The sequence below is a fragment of the Orycteropus afer genome, unplaced genomic scaffold, assembly GCF_000298275.1.
Source record: "Orycteropus afer afer isolate SDZICR_OR568_19922 unplaced genomic scaffold, OryAfe1.0 scaffold00006, whole genome shotgun sequence".
NCBI lineage: Eukaryota > Metazoa > Chordata > Mammalia > Tubulidentata > Orycteropodidae > Orycteropus > Orycteropus afer.
The window spans coordinates 25,301,313-25,324,332 of record NW_006921593.1 but is presented as its reverse complement, the minus strand read 5'-3'; the positions used below and the strand labels follow the sequence as shown (position 1 = coordinate 25,324,332).

The 23,020-nt window shown below is 47.9% G+C and overlaps 1 protein-coding gene across 1 annotated transcript in view; it reads left to right on the top strand.

Moving 5' to 3' along the window:
• TRPM8 (transient receptor potential cation channel subfamily M member 8) overlaps positions 1-23,020 on the top strand; it is a 102,773-nt gene that overhangs the window by 60,726 nt on the left and 19,027 nt on the right. Inside the window, 4 exon segments of the mRNA XM_007943686.2 lie at positions 4,727-4,818; positions 6,710-6,851; positions 8,130-8,301; positions 11,948-12,125. Of these exon segments, the coding sequence (XP_007941877.1) occupies positions 4,727-4,818; positions 6,710-6,851; positions 8,130-8,301; positions 11,948-12,125 (584 nt within the window).

Here is a 23,020-nt window from a genome sequence, read left to right as displayed (position 1 = left end):
GTTCCACTGTGCTTCCTGGAAGTGCTGTTCAACCATGAGCCCCTTGGGTCCCCAAGTCCTGAAAGATAGGATATGTCCCAGTGTTTTAGTTGACCCCATCCCTGGCATTCCATTGAGAAAACCAGTTCCTGTCAAGTCGATTCTGACTCAGGTGACCCGTGTGATGCGAGTGGCACTGCTTTCCACCGGCTTTTCTCGGCTGTGACCCATCAGAATTAGGGCACCAGGCCTTTCTTCTGAGGGACCTTTGGGTGAATTTGAACTGTCAGCCTTTTGGGTGGTAGTTAAGCACTTGACTGATCATGCTAACTAGGGACTCCCACGTTGGGAAATGAGATCTTGGTTTTCTTTTTTTAGTATTTTCTCACTACAGTGGTGCCTCAGGGCCCCAGGACTGATCTGAAGGTTCCTCCCCTCCTGCTGGCTGGGCTTTTGAAAATGGCCAGACAGAGGCGGAGCTGGGCAGAGGCTACCCAAGGTGCCCTATCTGTGCGTGCCTCTCAAGACACACACAGGGGAGGGGAGTGGACAGTAGGCGGGGCCTGTCTGGACTGTGATCGTTGTGTGCGGCCCGGAGGAGCACATGGTTCTTGGTGTCTGGCCATCATTACCACTGGCACCGGCCATGTGTTCAGTTCCTGGCCCCCCAGGGGTCCTGACTCCCCTTCTGAGCCTCAAGAATGGCTCCAGTGAGGTCTGTATCACACAGTGGAAACTGGTCCACATGGGCCGCTCAAACCTGGGGAATTTCAGTATAGAGTTGGTGCCTCGTTTCCTAGTGTTGTCATGCCGTTTGTCCACTTGAGCTCTGTTTGCGTCCATGAATGAATGCAAGGAAATCCAGCCGGTCCCTGTTATTTGTGGATTCTGTGTTTGAACTCAGGAACAGCGTCTCTTCTTGTCTGCAATCTCATGTGTTTGGAATCCTGCATTGTCACTAATATGTCTGGGAGCTAAAATGTGTTTGTGATGCCCAAGTCAGTACTGATATTTTCACTGTCATTTGAAGACATGTGCAGCGCAGGGAAAAATTAGGGTTCCAACACACACGTGCCCGGCAAGTTGAGCGGCAACCCCTGCCTTCTCGTTTCAGCTCTCATCCTGTAACAAGGTCCTTTTTGTGGTTTACTTATTGTCATATATATTGTTCCCCATTTTTATGCCTTTTATTGGTGATCTCTCTGTTTAAAATGGCCCCAAGAACAGGGCTGAAGTGCTGTCTAATGGTCTTATGTGCTATGATGTGCCTGTTGGAGAAAATCTGAATGGATCAACTTCCTTTGGGCCCAAGTCATAGTGTGTTGGCTGAGTTCAATGCCAGTGAATCAACAATATGTATGAGACAAGGTGTCTTTATGCAGAAACACACATAAAACAAGGTTATTTAGTTATCGACTGGCTGTGACCAGAGGCTTGTGGAACCTAACCCTGTATTTCCTCTATAGCAGTGGTTCGGTAAGGAGCCATGGCGGCACAGTGGTTAAAGCGCTTGCCTGCTAATTGACAGGTTGGCAGTTCAAGCTCACAAGCCACTCCATGGGAGAAAGATGTGATGGTCTGTTTCTATAAGGACTGTTGTTGTTAGGTGCCGTCAAGTGAGCTCGGACTCCTAGCGACCCTGTGCACAACAGAATGAAACACTGCCTGGTCCTATGCCACCCCACAATCCTTGCTATACCTGAGCCCAGCATTGCAGCCACTGTGTCAGTCCATGCCCTTGAGGGCCTTCCCACATTTTGCTGACCCTCCACTTGATATCCTTCTGTACAGTGGTCCCTTCTGACAACATGACCAAAGTAGGTCAGACGAAGTCTGACCATTCTCCTTTCCAAGGAGCATTCCGGCTGCACTTCGTCCAGGACACATTTACTTGTTGTTTTGGCAGTCCATGGTGCTGTCAGTATTCTTTGCCAACACCACAACTCAAAAGCATCAACTTTTCTTTTGTCTTCCTTATTCATTGTCCAGCTCTCACATGCGTAAGAGGCAATTGAAAATCCCATGGCTTGGGTCAGGCGCACCTTAGACCTCAAAGTGACATCTTTGTTTTTTAACACTTTAAAGAGGTCTTTTGCAGCAGATTTGCCCACTGCAGTACAAACTGTAAAGATCACAGTCTTGGAAACTCTATGGGGCAGTTCTACTCTGTCTTGTAGGATCGCCATGAGTTGGAATTGACTCCACAGCAATGGATCTGGGTTTTTGTGTGTGTGTGTGTGTGTGTGTGTGTGTGTGTGTGTGATTTGGGTGAAGATTTACAGAGCAAATTCACTTTCCATACAGAAGTTCACATATACTTTGTCTCATGACATTGACCACAGTTCACCACAATGCAACTGCTCCCCTCCCACTTCCTCCCCATAGTTACCTCTTCCCTGTGTCCATCCCTCCATGGACTCCTGCCCCCTGAGTTGTCTCCCTGTGCATAAGCAGTCCTTCTTTCTCCCATGATTGTTCTCTCCAAGGAGAGTATCTACTTGAGGTAAATGTTCAACTCACATGCCTGTCTTTTGTTTGGCTGAAAACCACAGGTGTGGGTTCAATTCCAGACCTGAAGGGCAGTTAGGGGCCATAGTCTCAGTGGTCCCACCAGGCTCTATTGGACTAGCAAACCTGCCCCCCCCCTTTTTTAATCCTCCAAATGATTTTGAGTTTTGTTCCACAATTGTTCTCCCTCTCTATCAAGGATCTCCTACATAGATCCCCTTCCAAGTGGATGACAGTGGTAGCCGGGCACCATCTAGTTCTTCTGGTCCCATAGTCATATAGGCTGCAGATCAGATGGTATACCAGTTGCTAGGACTAATTGTTTCCATAAATTTTGGTTTTCTTCATTCTACTTTGTGGAGCTGGGTTTTTAAAATGGTTCAGTATTTGCTAACTCAGTGTTCACGGTGCCTTTATAGAACATTACTACAGTGAGAATTGATGATGGCTCTTGGCTGACTTCCAAACCTAAGATTCCAGGGTCTTTGGTTCTAAAAAAGGAGCCCTGCTGGTGCACACAGGTAAGCACTCGGGTACTGACTGAAGGCTGGTGATTCGAACCCATCCAGCAGCTCTGTGGGAGAAAAGACTTGGCAGTCTGCTCCTGTGAAGATTACCTGTTGCCATTGAGTCGATTTGACTCACAACCACACTATCGGACAGAGTAGAACCACCTGAGAAGGTTTCCACAGCTGCTCATCTTTTCTGAAGCAGACGGCCCCATCTCTCTCCCATGGAGCAGCTGGTGGGTTCTAACTACCAACTGTCTGGTTAGCAGCCAAGCATTCTGACCACTGAGCCAGCAAGACTTCTTTCTGAAATCTGTCAAGGTTACAGCTAGGAAACCCTCTGGAGCACTTCTACTCCATCATATAGGGTCGCCGTGATTTGGAATTGACTTGATGGGCCCCAACAACCACACCAACAACAATGGGGTTTAAGGAAACAGTGAGGTGTTGGAGAGAAGCAACCTACTAATATTTGGACCTCTACTTGCTGGTTCTGTGCCTGGGGGCAAGTGACCCTCCATCTCAGCTGCAAAGTAGGGCATATGACATCCAAGCATCAGGTGGACCCCGTTGGTGAGCTCGTTCAGCCAGGTGAAAAGGTGCCATGTGTGTTCTGTGATGCTTCTTTGCCAGGCCTGGCCCAAGCAAGTCTGATAATTCCTTCATCTAAGCTCATGTGGGGCTTTGGTACGATCTCCCACCAACCCTTATCACATTTCATTTTAAACATGTCTAGGGAGCTCTGGTGGCATAGTGCACCAGGCATTTGACTGCTAACCAGAAGGCTGGTGGTTCAAACCCACCAGACACTCCTTGGAAGGAAGGTTGGGCAATCCATTTCCGTATCGATACTACTTTGGAAACCCAAGGAGGGGTCACTGAGTCACAGTTGACTCGACAGCAGTGAGTTGAATAATGTCTGTCTTTCCCATGGAATAGTGGGCTCCCTGAGAATCAACATCACACCTAATCTGATGTCTTTGTGTCCCAGGAACCTAGCACAGGAGCTTGCAGTCCTAGACATGCTCAGTAAATATACTCTGAGTGAATGGCTGAAAAAAGGTTTAATGACTCCTGGAATCACCCAAGGCCAGGTTATGCCAAGAGGTTGTGTAGCTGTAGCCTTCTAACTGGTCACCATTTTCCTCTTTGTCTATGTTTTCCTGACCCACTTCTTCTCTTAGAAGCCATGAAGGGTACATACAAACACACACATGTGATCACTGGGGTACACTGTTCTCAATGTCATTTCTGTGGCCACATCTGTCCTTACAGTGGTACATACAGCACCTTGGTGCAAATGAAAAGAAAAGAAAGACAAATTCTTTGTATCAAGATGTTTTACTGCCACATGCCAGAAAACATTCATAGCAAATTCAGAAATTGACAATGGCTCCATGTGGATAGCCCTCCCTAGAGTTGAGCAGTGCACAGTGCACACCACTGCATGTGGTGGCCCAGCTGTACTTACTCTTTCTAAGGACCCATGAGTCCTTTTTTCTTGACCAAGAAACACATGAATGATGGAAGAGCCCCCTTGCATCCTGTTTTCCAGTCACTCTGGGACAGCCCAGGGCATGTGGTAGAACTTCTTTGACAGGTGGTAGAGTCAAGAAGGAAATCATCGGCTCTAAACAACCTGGAAAAAAATGAGTGAGCACTAAACAGTTGGGCAGCAGATGGTGTTTGCGGGCTGCTGATGTTCTCTCTGTCCCTCCTCTGTGCTTCAGTGGTACATGAACGGGGTGAATTACTTCACTGACCTGTGGAACGTAATGGACACGCTCGGGCTCTTTTACTTCATAGCAGGGATAGTGTTTCGGTAAGTCGTTCTCACTGCCTTTTCCAATTTCAGGTTTTGTAGGATTCTCTTGGATGCTCTGGTAGCATAGTGCCTAAGGCACTTGACTGCTAACAGAAGGCTGGCGGTTCAAACCCATCAGCCACTCCTCCTAAGGAAGATGGGGCAATCTACTTCTGTAGTGATACTGCCTCGGTAACCCAAGAAGGGATTGCTATGAGTCAGGTCTGACAACAACAACTTGGATGCAAAGGGGACGAAAACATCTTTGGAGGTTTCAAGCCAAAAGGAGCCAGTTTTTCCGCGACTGGGAATTATTACAAAAGGCACTGTCTTGGTCTCTTAGAGACATAGCTTAGTTGGTCTAAAGTTGTATCTATCTCTCCTCCTCATAATTTATAACTGAAGAGGGTGTGTAAGGTTTTTCTCTTTGCTTTTGTAGAATTTTGGGGAGAGGGAAGTAGAGATTGAGGGGCTGGGTGCTGATGATGGTGTTAAATATTGTAGAGTTGGTGGTTTTACTTTGGGCCAGACAGTCTTCTCAAGGAGTCCCTGGATGGTGTGAACGGTTGAGCACGCATATGGTAACTGAAAAGTTGGTGATTTGAATCTACCCTGGATCCCTCAGAAGAAAGTCCTGGCGATTTATTTCTTCAAGATCAGCCATTGATAGCCCCATGGGCCAGTTCTACTCTGACATGCATGGAGCCACCATGAATCAGAATGGTCTCCACAGCAACTGGTGTATCTTCTGAAATGCATTGTAATGTAAACTTGAGTGCTGGCTGTGGGTCTGCCCTTCCAGCACATTTCCTCAATCCCAGGGCCAGACTGGGTGGTGAGAAGAGGTAATTCAGAACTACCAATGAAGGCAAGAAGTCAGGTACAGCTGATGTGATAGAGAAATTGGGGGCCAGCTGTCCCCAAACCATGACCTCATCACCCATGCTTTCATCCCTCCAGGCCCACGTTGGCCAAGCCTTCCCCCAATCGCTTGAAGTTAAAGCTAGCATTTATAGTTGAGTTGAGCAGTACACATGGACTCACTTGGCAGAGAAGTCTAAGCATTAATATTTACACTTATGCAGAATGAGAAGGCTTAGAGTGAGTGCTTCTTACGACCCTACAATTTGAAGGGGGTGAGAACCCAGTTTCCTCCTCAGATAACTTCCCAGTCTGCTTGGGTTAATGACATTTGAATCAGAATGGTTTGACACAATTTCTAGAGCATTCCTGTTCAAGAGCGCATATGGCTGCTTGGTTACCACACTGGAAAGAGGGTAGCTAATAAAATAATGTCCTCCTTAGATGCAATTGGTTGGGTCAAGTCGCAAGTGGTCGGGTTGGGTTGGGGGTTGGGATCATGGTACAAACTTTGCAAATCAGGGAATGTAGTGGTAATAGGATCGGGTGCCTGCAATAGGTGTTTGAGGATGAAGGTCTGAAGAGCTGTGAACCTGTTAAAGCTTTGTTGGTGTGGTAGAGCCTTTGATGGCCCTGCTCCTACTTGAATCCAGAGGACAGACAGCCACGGCCTGTAGTCTTCAGTGGTTCCAGCAGGCCAGTGTCCTTTGTGCTTCCCACTTACTCTCAATCCCCCAGCTCTTGGCTGTGTTTTTGATGTCTGGTTCTTTTTAAGGGAGGTCTGGTGGTGTAGTGCTTAAGGCATTTGACTGCTAAGCAGAAGGCTGGTGGTTCAAACCCACCAGCCACTCCTCAGAAGAAAGGTTGGGCAATCTACTTCTGCAGTGATACTGCCTTGGAAACCCAAGGAGGGGTTGCTATGAGTCAGATCTGACTCAACAGCAGTGAGTTTGGTTTTATTTTTGTTTTTTGGTTCTTTTTAAAAAGATGTTTTTAAATGAGATGTTTTGTCATCATCACACGAGTTTTCCTCCCCTTCTTTCCATAGGCTCCACCCTTCAAACAAAAGCTCTCTGTACTCTGGACGAGTCATTTTCTGCCTGGATTACATCATATTCACACTAAGGTTGATCCATATTTTCACCGTAAGCAGAAACTTAGGACCCAAGATTATAATGTTGCAGAGGATGGTAAGAGTCAAGGGTCCCTACAGATGCCATGTTTCGTGCCGTCCCTAGAGTACCCTTCATGGTTGATTCGGGGATTTTGTTCCAGGTGGGACTGTTGCATTTCACCATCAGTAAGGTTTGTTTGCTTTGGTGTTGACAGCACAGGCCTCTCCCTGGTGAAAAGTCAACAGTCGATTCAATGCATTGCTGAAAAATCCCTTCAATTCCTTACATTTATTTAGATTTTACACTTTATAAAGTGCTTTCATTTGAGTCTTAACAGTTAACTAAGGACCTAGGCAGGGTTCCCATTTTATAGATGTGCATAGTTGAGTCCAAGAAGGTTAATTTGCTTGTCTGGAGACATGCAGAGAGTTAGAAGCACTGCTGGGATTAGAACCGCCATCATATAACCGTATATAGATATAGGAAAAAGCCAAATGGACCCGTTTTAGCCCCATTGACACCATGGTTAAGCTCTTGGCTGCTAACCAAAAGGTTGGCTGTTCGAAACCACTCACCAACATGTTCTGGAAAAAGAACTAGTGATCTGTTCCCATCAAGATGTGGTCTGGAAAACCCTATGGGGCAGTTTGACTCTGTCACCTTGGGTCTCTATGAGTTGAAAATTGACTCAGTGATACCTAACCACAGCCACAATGATGGGGTGTGTCACTGACAGAGAAGTAAGAGTTGATGGCATTGCATTCCAGGCTTGTCTTCCTGGTGACCTCCCCCCCCCCGTGCTGGCCTGTAAATCAGATGGGTGTTTGCATGAACTCGTCTGCAGGATGTGGTTTAACCCAAAGCCCAGCTGAGACATCAAGTTATCGTGAGGTCATGGTGTGTGTGCAAAGAGAATGGGAAAAATGAAACTATTCATTCTTGTCTAATAATGACAGCATTCCTTTTCTTAAAAAAATAAAATAAAATAACCAAAGGAAATGATTTTGGGGTTTAAGGAAAATGAGCATTATGAGCATCAAGAAAGCTGTCCCCCCACAGCCAGATCCCTCTTTTGCCCTCAGCTGGGGTCTGTCTCTCATGCAGAATGGTGCTGAACTGGTTTGGGGACAAGTAAGCAAAAAGGCACCGGTCACTTTCATTCTGAAAAACAGATGTTCACAAGGCCCCAAGGTCACAATAGCTGCTTTTTAGATGACTGAGTGAGCATGGGAGGAGCTGCTGTCCAGGTCCCAAGGCCTCTGCACTCGGCCAGGGTCAGTTGTGGGCAGCTGGGCAGGTGTCTGGGCCGAGGGAGGGTGCAGTCCTGAGCCCGTTCTCCTGTCTCCCTGACAGCTGATCGATGTGTTCTTCTTCCTCTTCCTCTTCGCGGTGTGGATGGTGGCCTTCGGCGTGGCCAGGCAGGGCATCTTAAGGCAGAATGAGCATCGCTGGAGGTGGATCTTCCGCTCTGTCATCTACGAGCCCTACCTGGCCATGTTTGGCCAGGTGCCTAGTGACGTGGATGGTGAGCGAACTTGACTCAGGTGGGAACCAAGTGGGAGGAGGTGAGGTCTTCCCATGCTGACGCCAGCACCCCCTCTCTGAGCACATCTTCAGAAACACACAACGGAATCTGGGCCCAACATCACAGATCAACAGCTTTCCTTGCTCCCAAGCAGGGTCTTAACTGGGCCTTGGAGACTGGTCCCAGACATTCAGCCTGAAGTTTTTAACCCCTTTATGAGTAGTGCTTCTCATATTTCCAGTAGCAGCATGGCAATGGAAAGCAACGGGTCTCTTGAGTTTGTAAGTGAGGACTCATCATTTCCTCTTATATAACTGAGTGATTTAAAAAAAATGAAGAAAAACAAACCCACTGCCATCGAGTCGATTCAGACCCTAGAGACCCCCATTGGGTTTCCAAGGCTGTAAATCTTTATGGAAGTAGATTGCCTCATCTTCCTCCCCTGGAGCAGCTAGTGGGTTTGAACCACAATCTTTTGGTTAGCGGCCAAATGCCTTACCCACTATTCCACCCATGCTCCTTAACAGAGTGATAGTCACCTGCTTGTTTTAAAAAGAGCAGTATTGAACATTGTGCATTGGAACCTGGAATTTGAACTTCAGCTTTTGTCCACAGCCATCTATTTTTGAGGCAGGCCAATGATAGCAGGGTGGCATTAACTTGCCCACATCCAGTTTACATGAGGGACATGTGGGGTGTGTGAAATGAGTGCAGTACATGCTTTGAATGAACTGTTGAAAGAGTCTCTAAGATGCTGACGATTGCCCTGCTGGCCCTTCCCATCCGCCATGATCGCATGGTCCCAGTGTAGTTCCCGAGCTGGGGTCTGCTCCTACTGGCCCGTGTTCCTCAACTCCTGCCCCTGTTCTGTCTCCCTCATGGCTGCGTACAGTCTCTCCGGCCCCTTCTGTGGTTCCTTCCAGGCCTTAGAAACCATTCTTTTCCCATGAAACCCCCAGAAGTCCCCGGGATGGGATTATCACTAACTTTATGTAGACAAACTCATTCAACCCTTGAATGAGGTCACACGAACAGCTGTCAAACAAACACCATGAGTGATGACTTTAAAGGATGAAACCTGTTTTCTCATGGTTCTGGAGGCTAAACATCCAGTTCGGGATTTCTCTCGGCCGGGTTGACTCCTGTGCTTTCTTCTAGTTTCTGGTGTTGGGCAGCAATCGCTGGTGTTCTGGGGAGACTGTCTTCCTGTTTGTTTCTGCGTCCAATTTGCTCTTGTTGTAACTCAGAAGCGATTGGATTTAGGGCCCACCCTAGGCCGATCTGACCTCATTAACATAACAAGACCCATTCTAGAATGGGATCACATTGACAGCTAGAGGGCTTAGGATTTCAACACATGGTTTTGGGGACACAGTTCAGTTTGTAACAGTTCTTATGAGAGGTCAGGGATTTTAGTTCTATAGGGAGGCAGTGTGTACTGATCTGCAGAGCCAGTGGCAGACGGCCTCTCATTTCCCATGAACCCTGGGAACCACCTAGAGCTGTTGTCTCTCAGTTCTGTAGCCAGTGAAACCAGGACAGCACAGTCTCCCGCGTAGGGCTTCACATCGTGGATCATGCCTCTGTCATGCACTCCAGTGAGGCTCTAGCCCAGAGCTCCTCTCAGGAGCCAGACGTTGATACCCCGGCCTTCTCTCCTGAGATACCTCAGACATCTGTACCCCAACTTTCTAAGCCAAGGTCTCTCAGACTTGTGCCCCCAGCCTTCTATGCTGAGATCGCTCAGACTTTTATACGCCCAGCCTGTTCCACTGAGATGCCTCAGATGTCCTTACCCCTGACCTTCTCCACCGAGATCTCTCAGACATGCTCAACATGTCCAAATGGAAGCTCTTGGCCTTCCCTCCTAACTCAGATTTCCTCAGAGCCCTGTGTTTTAGTCTGTTACCACTATCACAAACTGTGCAAGCCAGAGCCTTAATGTCAATCTTGACATTGACCTTGATAGTGCCTGTTATTTCACCATTCAATCCCAATCCAGCAGCTACTTTTATTGATTTATTTCTTGAATATCTTTGAAATTCAACCAGTTAACCTTCCTCGCTGCCACTGACTGAAGCCATCCTCAGCGCCTGGCTGCCCGACTGTTAGTCATAACCTCCTCACATCCCCTCTGGCTCTTTCAGTCTGTGTTGCAGCCAGAGGGGGCATTGAATGAAGGAATGCTGCTCTCTCAGCAACAGTGTTCCTCTGCTCAAGAGCAATGTTGTTTTTAGGATAAAGGTAAAAAAAAAAAAATTAACATGTCTGGTTATTGCATGTGTTATACTCTCATTCCCACAGACATTTCCAAGCACCTCCAGCCCCAGGGCCTTTGCACGCGCAGTCCCCTCTGGTGGGATGCTCTGGGTGCCTGCTCCCCACCCCCGTTCATGGAACTGGTGTCTGTGTATCCTTTTGCTCTCAGGTCAGAAACGGTTCCTTCTTGGGGAACTGTTCCCCGGCCTGGACTGGATGCCTCACTCAGTTTACAGCCGCAGAGCACTGTGGCATGTTCTTCTTAGCCCTGCTCATGGTCTGAGATTTTACACTCATGTGGCTGATTATCTGCCTACCCAAAGAGGCTGAAAAATTCTTGAGGGCAAAGACCATGCCTGTTGTCTTAGTTTCTTAGGTCTGGGGGTATAGTTCCTAAAGCATTTGACTGCTAACCAGAAGGTTGGTGGTTCAAACCCAAAAGCCACTCTGCTGAAGGAAGACTGGGCAATCTACTTCAGTAAAGATTTACCACCTTGGAAACCCAAAGGGGGTTGCTATGAGTTGGAATTGACTCGATGGCAGTGAGTTTTGTTTTTGTTTGTTTGTTTGTTTGCTGTAATAGGAATATGACAAATAAAAAACAAACAAACTCATTGCCATTGAGTCATTTCAGACTCAGCGAGCTTATGGGACAGAGGAGAACTGCCCTGAAGAGCTTCCAAGGCTGTAATCTTTATGGAGGCAGACTACCTCATCTTACTCCCATGTAGTGGCTGGTGGGTTCAAACAAGTGAGCTTTTGGTTAGCAGATGAGCTCTAACCACGCTGCCACCAGGGCTCCTCAATACCACAAAAAGATGGCTTTAAAGGACAGACGTTTGTTGTCGCACAGTTCAGGAGGCTGAATCCCAATTTGGGGTGTTGGCTATAGGATATGGCCCATTTCCTGTTGGCTCTGGGAGAAGGTCTTTGTGTCTTCCAGCTTCTACAGCCTTGGTGTCACCTTCCCCCGCTCACCTTCACTTTGGTGCTTAGCTCAGAAGTGATTGGGTTTAGGACCCACCCTACGCTGACATGGCCTCCTTATTACAACAAAGAAACCATTCCCAAATGGATCCTGGCCACAAGTATAGGGGTTAGGATTCCAATACATATTTCTGGGGACACAATTCAGTCCATAACACCTGTCTTGCTTTTCTGTCCCCAGATGCAATGAGTCGCTGGCTCAGAATAGCTGCTCAATAAATGTCTCTACAGTGGATGGCAGGGTGATTTGAAGGATGGTACTCTGTCCAGTGAAAGCACCTAGAACAGTAGCTGGCACATTACACAGTCATCATCTGGTAGCCTCAGGGATGTGGTGGCACTCACTGCCCCCCACACCTGCCAGGGTCCTCATACTGCCTCTGGATCACTCCACTTCTAGGTACCACGTATGACTTTGCGCACTGCACCTTCACTGGGAACGAGTCAAAGCCGCTGTGTGTGGAGCTGGATGAACACAACCTGCCCCGTTTCCCTGAGTGGATCACCATCCCCCTGGTGTGCATCTACATGCTCTCCACCAACATCCTGCTGGTCAACCTGCTGGTCGCCATGTTTGGGTATGTGTTGGCCACGTGTTCACCCAACTGCTCCTCCTGACAGCTGCCCCTGTGCCAGGCTCCATACCAGATGGGGCTGGGGGCATGGTGGGTATAGCTGTGGAGGTTCCATCCTCGAGGGGCTTGTATCAGATTGGAATCAGCCTTTGCCTGCAGTGGTCGTCTTTAGGAGACTGGTGGGTTGGAGAGGATGGAGGCCTTCAGGGGACTGTGTTAAAAGTACCAAAACCCAAAACCAAACTCACTGCCGTCGAGTCAATTGTAACTCATAGCAAACCCTCCATGGGTTTCTGAGGTGGTATCACTATGGAAGTAGCGCACCCTACCTTCCTTCCGAGGAGTGGCTGATGGGTTTGAACCGCCAGCCTTCTGGTTAGCAGTCAAGTGCCTTAGGCACTATGCCACCTGAGTGTGATCCTAAAAGCTGTGCCTACAAGCTGTGTCAAAGCCAAGCTTATAGGCAAACTTATAGCAACGTATAGTGACAAACTTCAGTGAAGTTAAACTCTACTTTTAGCATCTGTATGAGTTCATTAGGGCTGCTGTAACAAAGAACCACGAACTGGGATGCTCGAAACAGCAGAAAGTTATTGTCTCACGGTTCTGGAGGTTAGACATCCAGAATGGAGGTATCAGCAGGGCCACGCTCTCTCTGAAGGCCCTTGGGAAGCCCCCTTCCTCACCTCTCCCTGGCTTCTGGTGGCTCCTGGAGGTCCTTGGTGTGGCTGTAGATACATCTCCCAGTCTCTGCTGCTGTCTTCCTTCTGCCTCTGCTCCTTCTCCTGCTTTTTTATAAAGACACCAGTCATAGAGGGTTAGGGCCCACCCTACTCTGGTACGACTTCATGTTAACAGATTTCATCTGATACGACCATCCCCAGCCAAGGTCAGGTTCACAGGTACCGGGATAAGGACTTCAATGCATCTTTTAGGGGACCCACTTCACCTTGTAATATTATCCATGGAGCCATGTCCCTGTAGGGCTGATTCAGGCGGGGAGGTGAACGGGCTGCAGGTCAGTTCATCCCTAAGGCTCCTTCTTTATGGCATGAAGTGTAGGTTTTAAGGGGATCAGACTAGTTAGTGAGGGGCAATAAGAGGGCGATTTACGGATTTTTTTTAATGACTCTGGTGATCCTGCTGACATATCTAGAGCATCATGTGTTTTATTTCCTCTTCATCTTCCTTCAGAGGGTCTGCAAGTGTCCCTCGCAGTAGTTTAGGTGGAAGGACTTTAGTTTTGTATTGTTCCTTTCAGGGAGATAGCCATTTTAAGTTCACGAATCCTGGCACAGCAGATACGTGATTTATGAACAAATATACAAATTAAAGAAATTATTTGTTAAACCTTGGAGTGGAAGGGAACTGCTGTCTTAGTTTTCTAGTTCTGCTCTAACAGAAATACCCCAAATGGGGAGCTTTAACAAACAGAAATCATTTTCTCACCGTTGAAGGGGCTACAAGTCTGAAGTTAGGGCACCAGCGCCAGGGGAAGACTTCTTCTCTGTCTTGACTCTGGAGGAAGGTCCCTATCTCTTTCAGCTTCTGCTCCTTGGTTCCTTGGTGATCTTCACGTGGCCTTGTGTCTGTCTTCCTGTCTCTGCTCACTTGCTTCTCTCCTTATCTGCCCCTTTTCTATCTCAAAAAGGATCAATTTAAGATGCACCCTGAGCAAATACAGCCTCATTCCCAAATGGAATTACAACTACTCTTTGTTGTCTTTGTTAGGTGTTGTCGAGTTGTCTCTGCCTTATAGTGACATCACCCCCTCTTTTTGGTACAGTGACTCTGTGTATTCCTTCCATCTTCTTTTGATGTTTCCTGCATCGTTCAATATATTGCCCATTAAAAAAAGAAAACAACAACAACAAAAAAAACTCACTGCTTTTGAGTTGGATCTGACTCATAGTGACCCCTCCTTGGGCTTCCAAGGCACTATCACTATGGAAGTAGTGTGCCCAATTTTCATTCCAAGGAGTGGTTGGTGGGTCAAGTGCTTTAGGTACTATACCACCAGAGCTCCTATATTGCCCATGGAATCTTTCAATATTGCAACTCAAGGCTTAAATTTCCTCTTCAGTTCTTTCAGCTTGAGAAATGCCAAGTGTGTTTTTCCCTTTTGGTTTTCTAACTCCAGGTCTTTGTGCATTTCATTTTAGTAATTGGCTTTGTTTTCTCGAGCTGCTCTTTGAAATCTTCTGTTCAGCTCTTTTATCTTGTCATTTCTTCCATTTGCTTTAGCTACTCTCCACTCAAGGGCAAGTTTCAGAGTCTCTTCTGACATCCATTTTGGTCTTTTCTTCCTTTCCTGTCTTTTTAATGACCTCTTGCTTTCTTCATGGATGATGTTCTTGATGTCATCCCACAGTTCCTCTGGTTTTTGGTCATTGGTGTTCAATGCATCAAATCTATTCTTTAGATGGTCTCTAAATTCAGGAGGGATATAATCAAGGTCAGATTTTGGCTCTTATGGACTTCTTTTAATTGTCTTCAGTTTGAACTTGCAGATGAGCAGGTGATGGTCTGTTCCATAATCAGCTCCTGGCCTTGTTTTGGCTGAAGATACTGAGCTTCTCCATCGCCTCTTGCCACAGATGGAGTCAATCTGATTCCTCTACTCCATCTGGGAGTACACAGACATCTAGGAATCAGACATAGACATTCTCATAGTGAGAATGTGAATTACCTCTAACTCTTTGTAAAGTCATTTGAAAATCGCTCTGAAGGGAAAAACAAAACAAAACAAAAAAAACCACATGAATCTTTGATCCAGCTATCACACTTCTAAGGAATCATGGTGGCACAATGGTTAAGCGCTCAGCTGTTAACCAAAGGGTTGGCAGTTCAAACTCACTTGTTCTCTCTAGAAGAAAGATGTGGCAGTCTGCTTCTGTAAAGAGTACAGCTTGGAAACCCTATGGGCGGTTCTACTCTGTCCTGTAGGGTCATTATGAGTTATAATCAACTCAATGGCAATGGATTTTAATGAGTTGTCACAGTTCTTGGAATTGATCTTACAGATACATGGGCAAAGGTGTTTATTGGATTGTTGCTGATGTCTCTCTGTAGGGGAATGGCCAAATAAATTGTGTTCTATCCATACTGTGGAATACTATGCAGTTCTTAAAAAGAAAAAAATTTTGACTTGGAAAGATGAGATTTTGTTCAATATAAAAAACACGTTGCAGACTCATGTTTATGATATAAAATCTTGCACTGATAAAAACACAGAACAAAGACCTTAAGATGCGATAAGTACACGTGTATCTACATACATGGATCTGTCTTGTGTGTGATCGTAGAGGAAGACGTTAAAAACCCAAATGGTTGCTGTCAGGTTGACTCCCACTCCTGGCACCCCACGTGGGTCAGGGCAGAACCGCGCTCTGTAGGGTTTGCGATGGCTGACTTTTCAGAAGCAGATTGCCTGGTCTTTCTTCTGAGGTGCCTCTGGATGGATTTGAACTGCTAACCTTTTGGTTAGTGGGCGAATGCTTAACCATTTACCCCATCCATGACTCCAAAAAAGAAAATCCAGTACATGTGTATGTACATATGTAAATATGTCTTGTGTAGGATTGTGATCAAGATGTGGAAACATGAGGTCCTGGTTCTCTCGAGCTGCTGTAACAGATGCACCACAAGGGGATGGCTTAACAAACAGGGATTCACTCTCTTACAGTTTGGAGGCCAGAAGTCCGAACTCAAAGTGCCAGCTCTAGGGGCTGGGTGAAGGCCCCTTGACCTTGGGCTTCAGCTCTGCCTCTTTTTCCAGGCCCACTAGAGCTGGAGGCTTCTCCTGACTCATGCAGCTGCTGGCTGCTGAGGCTGATGAACCTAAGGTCGATAGGTAAAATGGCACAGTCCCAAGATCAGCCGGAAAACATGGTAGACCACTGGTTCAAGTCCAATGTCGGCAGGCAATGTGGCAGGCCACTGAGATGAACACTTGGCCAAATGCAGGATCCAGATGTTCCAAAAGCTAGAGACCTTGCTCAAAGCTTCTCCTTAGATACTGGAAGCAGGCCACACCCCAGGAGCAGCTCTTAGCTGCTCACAGCAGATTCACCGTGGAGGTGAGTCATCTCATCATGGGGAATAGCTCCATCCAGCTGCCCAGCCACTCAAAACGATGGCCCAGCCAAGTTGACACACAACCTTAACTACCACAGATACATACCAGGCTGTCGGTATGTATTACTTCAGCGAGCTGAGATGTCTGGGAGGTGGGAGTTGTTACCTCTACCGATTGTTTCACTCACTGCATTGATCACATATCTCTTCTGTTGTTTAGAAAAGAAAGACGATAGGCACCCGGAGCCCTGTGGTTCTGAGAGGCCTGGGGAGTGCGCGAGGCTCATCTGCCTTGTCAGTTGGTTGATCAGCCAGTGGCCACCCTTTGAGCAAGGCTGGCTGGGGCAACACCTTTCATTATCTTATTTCCCTGTGTGCTCCTCAGAATGGCACACACCTGGCCACCTGGTCTACCCTCTATGCTGTAGTCAGAATAATATTTCTAAAATGTCACTGCTCTGCTTATCATTCTGGAAGGGTTTCAGAGGTTCCCCGTAGCTTTCAAAGTGAATTTCAGGTGCTCTGCTTCTGCACAGGCCGTGTGAGACTGGACCTCTGAGCACACCTCCAGTCTCCTCCCCTGCTCCCTGTCCCAGGCGGGCATCCCTCTGTAGGTCTCAGCAGGTGCCCTTTCACACCTGGTGGCTTGGCAAATGCAGGTGCCTCTGTCTCTATGATCTTTTCCCCCTGACTTTCTCCCACATGACATCTGCTTGTCCCTTCAAATGGAGCCTGGCTTCATCCTTTCCCGAGGGGTCCCTGTGTACCTTCTCCTGCCTGACGCCTGCTTGTCCTTTGAAACGGAGCCAGCTTCAGCCTTTTTCTGCGTCCCCTCCCTGATTTGAGTAGAAACTGCTTGGGCCCCGGGCTCTCTCCTCTTACACTGTACTCCTCACCTCTGAATGGCAGCAGTAGAGGATGGCGCCTGTACCTACAGCACCTGGCCTTCCATGGGTTTATTTGAGGTGTGAGAAGAACTGGGTTCCTCCCCATGGTGAGCTCATCTCTCAGGTCTCGGTGGCATGCTGAACTTCCTTGTGCATAGTTCATTGAGAAGCACCAGGGGCCACTAATAGACAGAAATTCAGCGCGTAAGCATACAACATCTGTTCTGTGCCACATGCCTGGGGTATGAAGGCCGTGTGGCCACTGGTGCCCTGTGGCCTTAAAGAGGGAATGTGCAGCCCTCTCCCACATCTCCCTGACCTGGTGGCCAGGGAGGGCCTTGGGGATCAAGGAGGAAGCCAGACAATATGTGATGTCTGAGGGGGTCCAAGTCTGAGCTCACGGAGAGGGGTGACAGGTAGGGGTTGATTATGTGGCTACGTGAATGGAAGGCAGCAATGACCAGGCCCCAAACTTGAAGCAAGGGTGAGAGGGAGAGAGAGGGTTTGGGATCTGATTTACAGTGAGAACGTTAACTGGGTCCAGCTGCCATTGAGTCGACCCTGACTGTTGGTGACCCCCTGGGTGTCAGAGAACTGTGCTCTGAGGGGTTTTCACCGGCTCGTTTTTGAGCTGTATCAACAGGCCTTCCTTCCGACGTACCTTTGGGTGGATTCAAACCTCTAACCATTAGGACAGTGGTCAAGTGCCCCACCCAGGGACTGAAGAGGCCTCGTGCTTGCGGATATGCTGTCTGGGAACTTGAGAGCTGCTAGAGACTGCCCCCTTGTGGTCTTTGGACTTAATAATCAAAACATGCTTTCTGATCACTGTCCAGGGAATACTCTGAGGGGATGACCCCAGACCCTGACCTCTGTCTGGCACCAGATCAAAATATTAATTTCAAAGCTTAGTGATCTACAAGGGCAGTCCTTTTAACTCAACCTAAATGTGCACTGGGGGATTCTGGGGAAGGGCTGGTGGGCTCTCTGGATGGCATTGAGCAGGGAACAGCTGGATGCAACGATTCGGCATCACCTGCACTGATCACAGGCACGCATGGCTTAGCAGAGGCAGGGATGAACGAGAAGTCAGGGATGACTCCGGGCTCGTCTTCACAGAGGCTGTGCAGTTCCTGGGTGGGGCCCTGGTGGAACAGCGGCTAAAGTGCTTGGCTGCTAACTGAAAGGTTGGCGGGTTGAACCCACCAGCCACTCTGTGGGAGAAAGATCAGGCAGTCTGCTTCTGTAATGATGACAGCCTTGGCAACCCTATTGGGCAGTTCTGCTTTGGTCTGTAGGGTTGCTATGAGTTGGAATCCACTCAACAGCAGTGGGTTGTTGTTTTTTGGTTTTGCAAACGGTGAACACGCTTGGTTGCGAGTTGAGGGGCTGGAGGTTTGCGTCCACCCAGGATGCCTCGGAAGGACGGCCTGGTGATCTCCTTTAGAACAGTCCATCAGTTCCAAAACCTCGTGGGCACAGTTGTGCTTCCACACATACAGGGTCGCCATGAGTTGGAATCAACAGTCTGGGCCTATGGTAGGTCCATGGTAGAATAATCACTCCATACCAGAGACCTGGGTTTGATTCTGGCCAGTGCTCTTCATACAAAGCCACCACCCATACGTGGTGTTTTAAGTGTTGGCACCACTAGGGAGCATCTTGCATTAGTGTGGTCCAGCTGAGGAACTGGCATCGATACATTATTATTAACTAAAGTCTACAGGTTACACCTGGGTCTCCTCTTTGCATTGTGTAGTCCTGTGGGTTTTGATGAGCACAGACTGCCTTGTGTCCACCATTACAGTGTCACGCAGAGTAGTTTCACTGCCCTGGAACTGCCCTGCATGCCACTTGTGCATCTCTCCCCGACTTCCCATGAGCCCCTGGGCACCACTGTTTTTTTTTTTCACTGTCTCTAGAGCTTTGCCTTTTCCAGCATCTCCTGTCATTGGAATCATACAGCACGTGGCTCTTGCAGACAACTTCCACTTAGCCACAAGTCCTGCTTTCTTGATGCTCTAGAAGGAGAGGGAGACAGGGTCACTGAGCTCATGTGGCGCCCCTCGCTGGTGGGCTGGGGTGCAGGCAGGACGTGTAAAGTCAGGCTGTCCAGGGCATGGGGCAGTCCTCCATTTGAGTCAGGGACCCGCTGCACATTGTTGGTGTTTCGGGAAGGGAAAAGAGCAGATGCAAAACGTAGGGAATCTGTGAAAAACTTGGAGGAGGCATCCACCTGACTGAAGGCCCGCTGCCAAGTTTCTTCCTTTCAGTTTCTTCCAAATTCATGTCTCTGCCATTGTTCTAGCCCCTGCTTTTTCTTGGTGATTTTTTTTTTTTCCAGCCTTTTCACTCATTCATTGGTTCTGTTGATCTGTCTTCCTACTCTGGATTTTTCCCACCAAATGGCTTTAATTACTAAACTATCGTGTTAACATCTGCTGTACCAGTCTCCCTCATTATTCGTATTGAAAACGTCCCTAACTTCCTTCGTATGAATTCATTTTTCGGGACAGCCTAACAACACTCATCCCGTGACATCCTCTCTTATTTCTGCTTCCAGAATTTTTTTTTTTAATGGTGAATTTCATTGCTATGATGTTAACTTTATCAAATCATTTCAGGGAAGCTGGTATCTTTAGAACATGACGTCTTACTGTCTAGCAATATGGCATGCTACTCCATTTACTCAAGCTCATAGAGAGTTACAGTAAAGTTTTATAGTTTTATTCATATGGATCATGCAAATTTTTTTGTTACATGTATTTCCAGCCATTTGTGCTTGTGAGTGAGATATTTTTCCTACTATGTTTTTGCAGTGATGACTGTTTGCTATGGAGACAGGCTATTAAGTTTTGCTTATTTAGGATGGAACACGTCTCCTTACTGAATTCTCTTTTTCTCATCTCATGGAGGTTCCTCCAATTCTTCTTTATTAACCGTCCTCCTCCTTCTTATTCCTAATCAGAAATGGATGTTGACTGTCGCCGGAAGACTCCCTAGCAAGTCTTGAAATGCTGTTTGTCCTTTGGGTCTAGTATTATGATGACTTAGAAAAATGATGTATTATGGGAATATTCTTAATAGATTTAGTCATTCTTCTGTTGTCATGGTATAGTTTTCTTTGAACATAATTCTGGATTTCATTTATGTCAAAAACCACACCCAACCCACTGTCGTCAAGTGGATTACAACTCACAGCACCCCTAGAGGACAGAGTAGAACTGTCTCAGAGGGTTTTCAAGGCTGTCAGTCTTTATGGCAGCAGATTGCCTCATCTTTCTCCCACAGAGCGGCTGGCTGATGGGTTCAAACCGCCGACCTTCTGGTTAGCAGCCAAGTGCTTATCCACTGTGATTTCCAAAACTCACTTGTCTCTTGGCAACGTTTTCAATCTCAGCAAGTTTCTGAAATTTTGTCTTGCGTGGGAGCCTCTGCTTGCTCCCGTCTCCTGCCCCGCTGAGGGGCTCAGACTTCAATTGTCACAGGGTATCTCCCATCTCTTGGGTGGTTACCCGGCACAGGACTTTCTAAGGGGCATGAGATACCACTGGGAACACAGAGACAGGGACAATTGCAGAATTCTTCTTAGGGAAGGTGCTAGTTGGATGTGGTTGGAAGCAAGGCTATGACAAGCCATGGACTTGGGGCAGGTGTGACCTTGGGAACTGGTCCCTATATCAGCTGTGGTCAAGCCAGCTCTGACTCCTGGCACCACCTGGTGGGTCAGTGTGGAGCTGGGCTCCACAGGGTTCCAATGGCTGATTTCTCAGAAGTACACTGTCAGCCCTTTCTTCCAAGGTGCCTTGGGGTGGACTTGAACCACCAACCTTTTACTGCACAACTGAGCACATTACCCATTTGCACCACCCAGGGCCTCTCTGGAGACCAGAGAAAGTCTCTGAGCTGTTCTGGACGCTTGTTTTGTGTAAGGGCCATCCCAGGGGACCCTCCTCTGCTGAGCTCAGCCTCTTCTTCACTGGAATGCTGGAAACAAAGTCTAAATGATATAAAAATATTGCTAAAAAACCACAGCCGTTTGCAGCAGTATTTAATTAGCAGCCTCCCCTGGGACTCCCTGGTGTGTCACTGTTAGGCTGTGTCCAGCACTGAGTTGAGAGGAAAGAACAGTTTGGAAAGTACTGACACATGGGGTAGGTGGGTGTCATGTGTGAATGGACCTCAGCCTGGGCGTCCCAGACTGCTTTTGGGTCTGAATGTCTGACTCACACCCCCTGGAATCTAGGTAAAGGTTTTACCATCTGTCCATAAAAGCAAGACTTCAGGCTGAGTCCACCTTGGACTCTGACACACCGAGGAAGCTGCTATTCCAACAGGAGGGCCCTTGCAGTGCACGGGGTTGCCCTGAGAAGAAACACAATGAGGAAAACAACAGACCAAGCAACATGCTGCCATTGAGCTGATTCCGATGTGTGGCCACACCATGTGTGCAGAATAGAACTGCTCCGTGAGGGTCTCACGGCTCCCACCTTTTGGAAGCAGATCACCAGGTCTTTGTTCTACAGCACTGCTGGGGGGTTTGAACCTGCTACCTTAGGTTAGTAAATCCACTGCCATCGAGTTGATGCAGATTCATAGCAACCCTGCAGGACAGAGTAGAACTGCCTTGAAGGGTGTTCAAGGCTGTAAATCTTTATGGAAGCACATCGCCACATCTTTCTTCCATGGAGCACCCTAGTGGGTTTGAACTACTGACCTTTTGGTTAGCAGCAAGGTGCTTAACCACTGCCCCATCAGGGATCCTTCCACCTTAGGTTAGTAGTCAAGTGCTAACCGTCTGTGCCACCTAGGACCTAACAACGACATGAAGCAGGGTTTTTAAAAAAAGAGAATGATGCAATGCCAGGCTATGTGTGGCAGTGGGCAGTGGCTGAAGGTCTAGCTTGGGGCCAGGAGAGGGCCTGGTAGGGTCTGTGTCCTGTTCAGAGGCGCCAAGCAGTGTCCGGGGACCTGCATTCCTGCCCATCTTTCAGCTTTGTAAAGCCCGCTCTTAGCTCAAGGTGGGAACAAAAGCAGGCGATGTGCTGGGTCTAGTCCCCAAGCTGTAGCTTGCTGTCCCCTGCTCTAAGTGATCTAGAGTATGAATTGTGACCACGTGAACCTAGATGCTCATGTCTTCCTGCCTGAACCCTTCTCGCTTCAGGAGGGGAAAGAGGGAGGCCCACGTGCCAGAGAGAAGGCCCCCTCCCCGCTGCTCTGGGCCCCTGTGTGCCCAGGAGAGTGAGTCCGCCTGTCAGTGGGATTTATCCATTGCGTTTGGGTAAAACCACAGCGAACAACATCTGATGCATTCAGACGGATGCCATTGCTTTCCTGTGTTTGAGTTTTGGGGGAGGGACGGGCAGCAGCATCCATTTTTCACTAGACATGTAAGATTTGAAGATGCTCCTAGGGACAGGGTTTTGAATGGCAGTAGCTAATCTGGGAAAAGGCAGTGAACTGTGATTTCTGGCAAGTTCTGTGGCTGACTTCATTAAACTGGGCCATGCCCGTCATCCTCTCTGACTGCAGCAGCACAGGGGAGCGGATCCCTGTGCAGATGCTAGAAGCAGCTGGAGCGAGCAAGGGACGGACAGCAGGACTCGTTACTAGCCCCCAAGCTGCCTGATCCACATTTGGGAGAAACGCCTGGTATAGTGCTGGTTCCCTTTGCTGCTCACTGATACTTCTCAGTCCTGCCTGCCTTTCACACCTACAAAGTCTCCTACATACATACGCCTGTTGGGAAGATCGGTCAGGTAACCATTTTATGTACCTAGGCCAGTGCCTTTTGAAGGGTCCCTGGTGGCTCCTCAGTTAAGCCCTTGGCTGTTCATCAACAAGTTGGCAGTTCAAACCCACCCAGTGGTTCTGAGGGAGAGAGACCCACCAATTTGCTCCTGTAAAGATTACAGCCAAGAAAACCCTATGGGG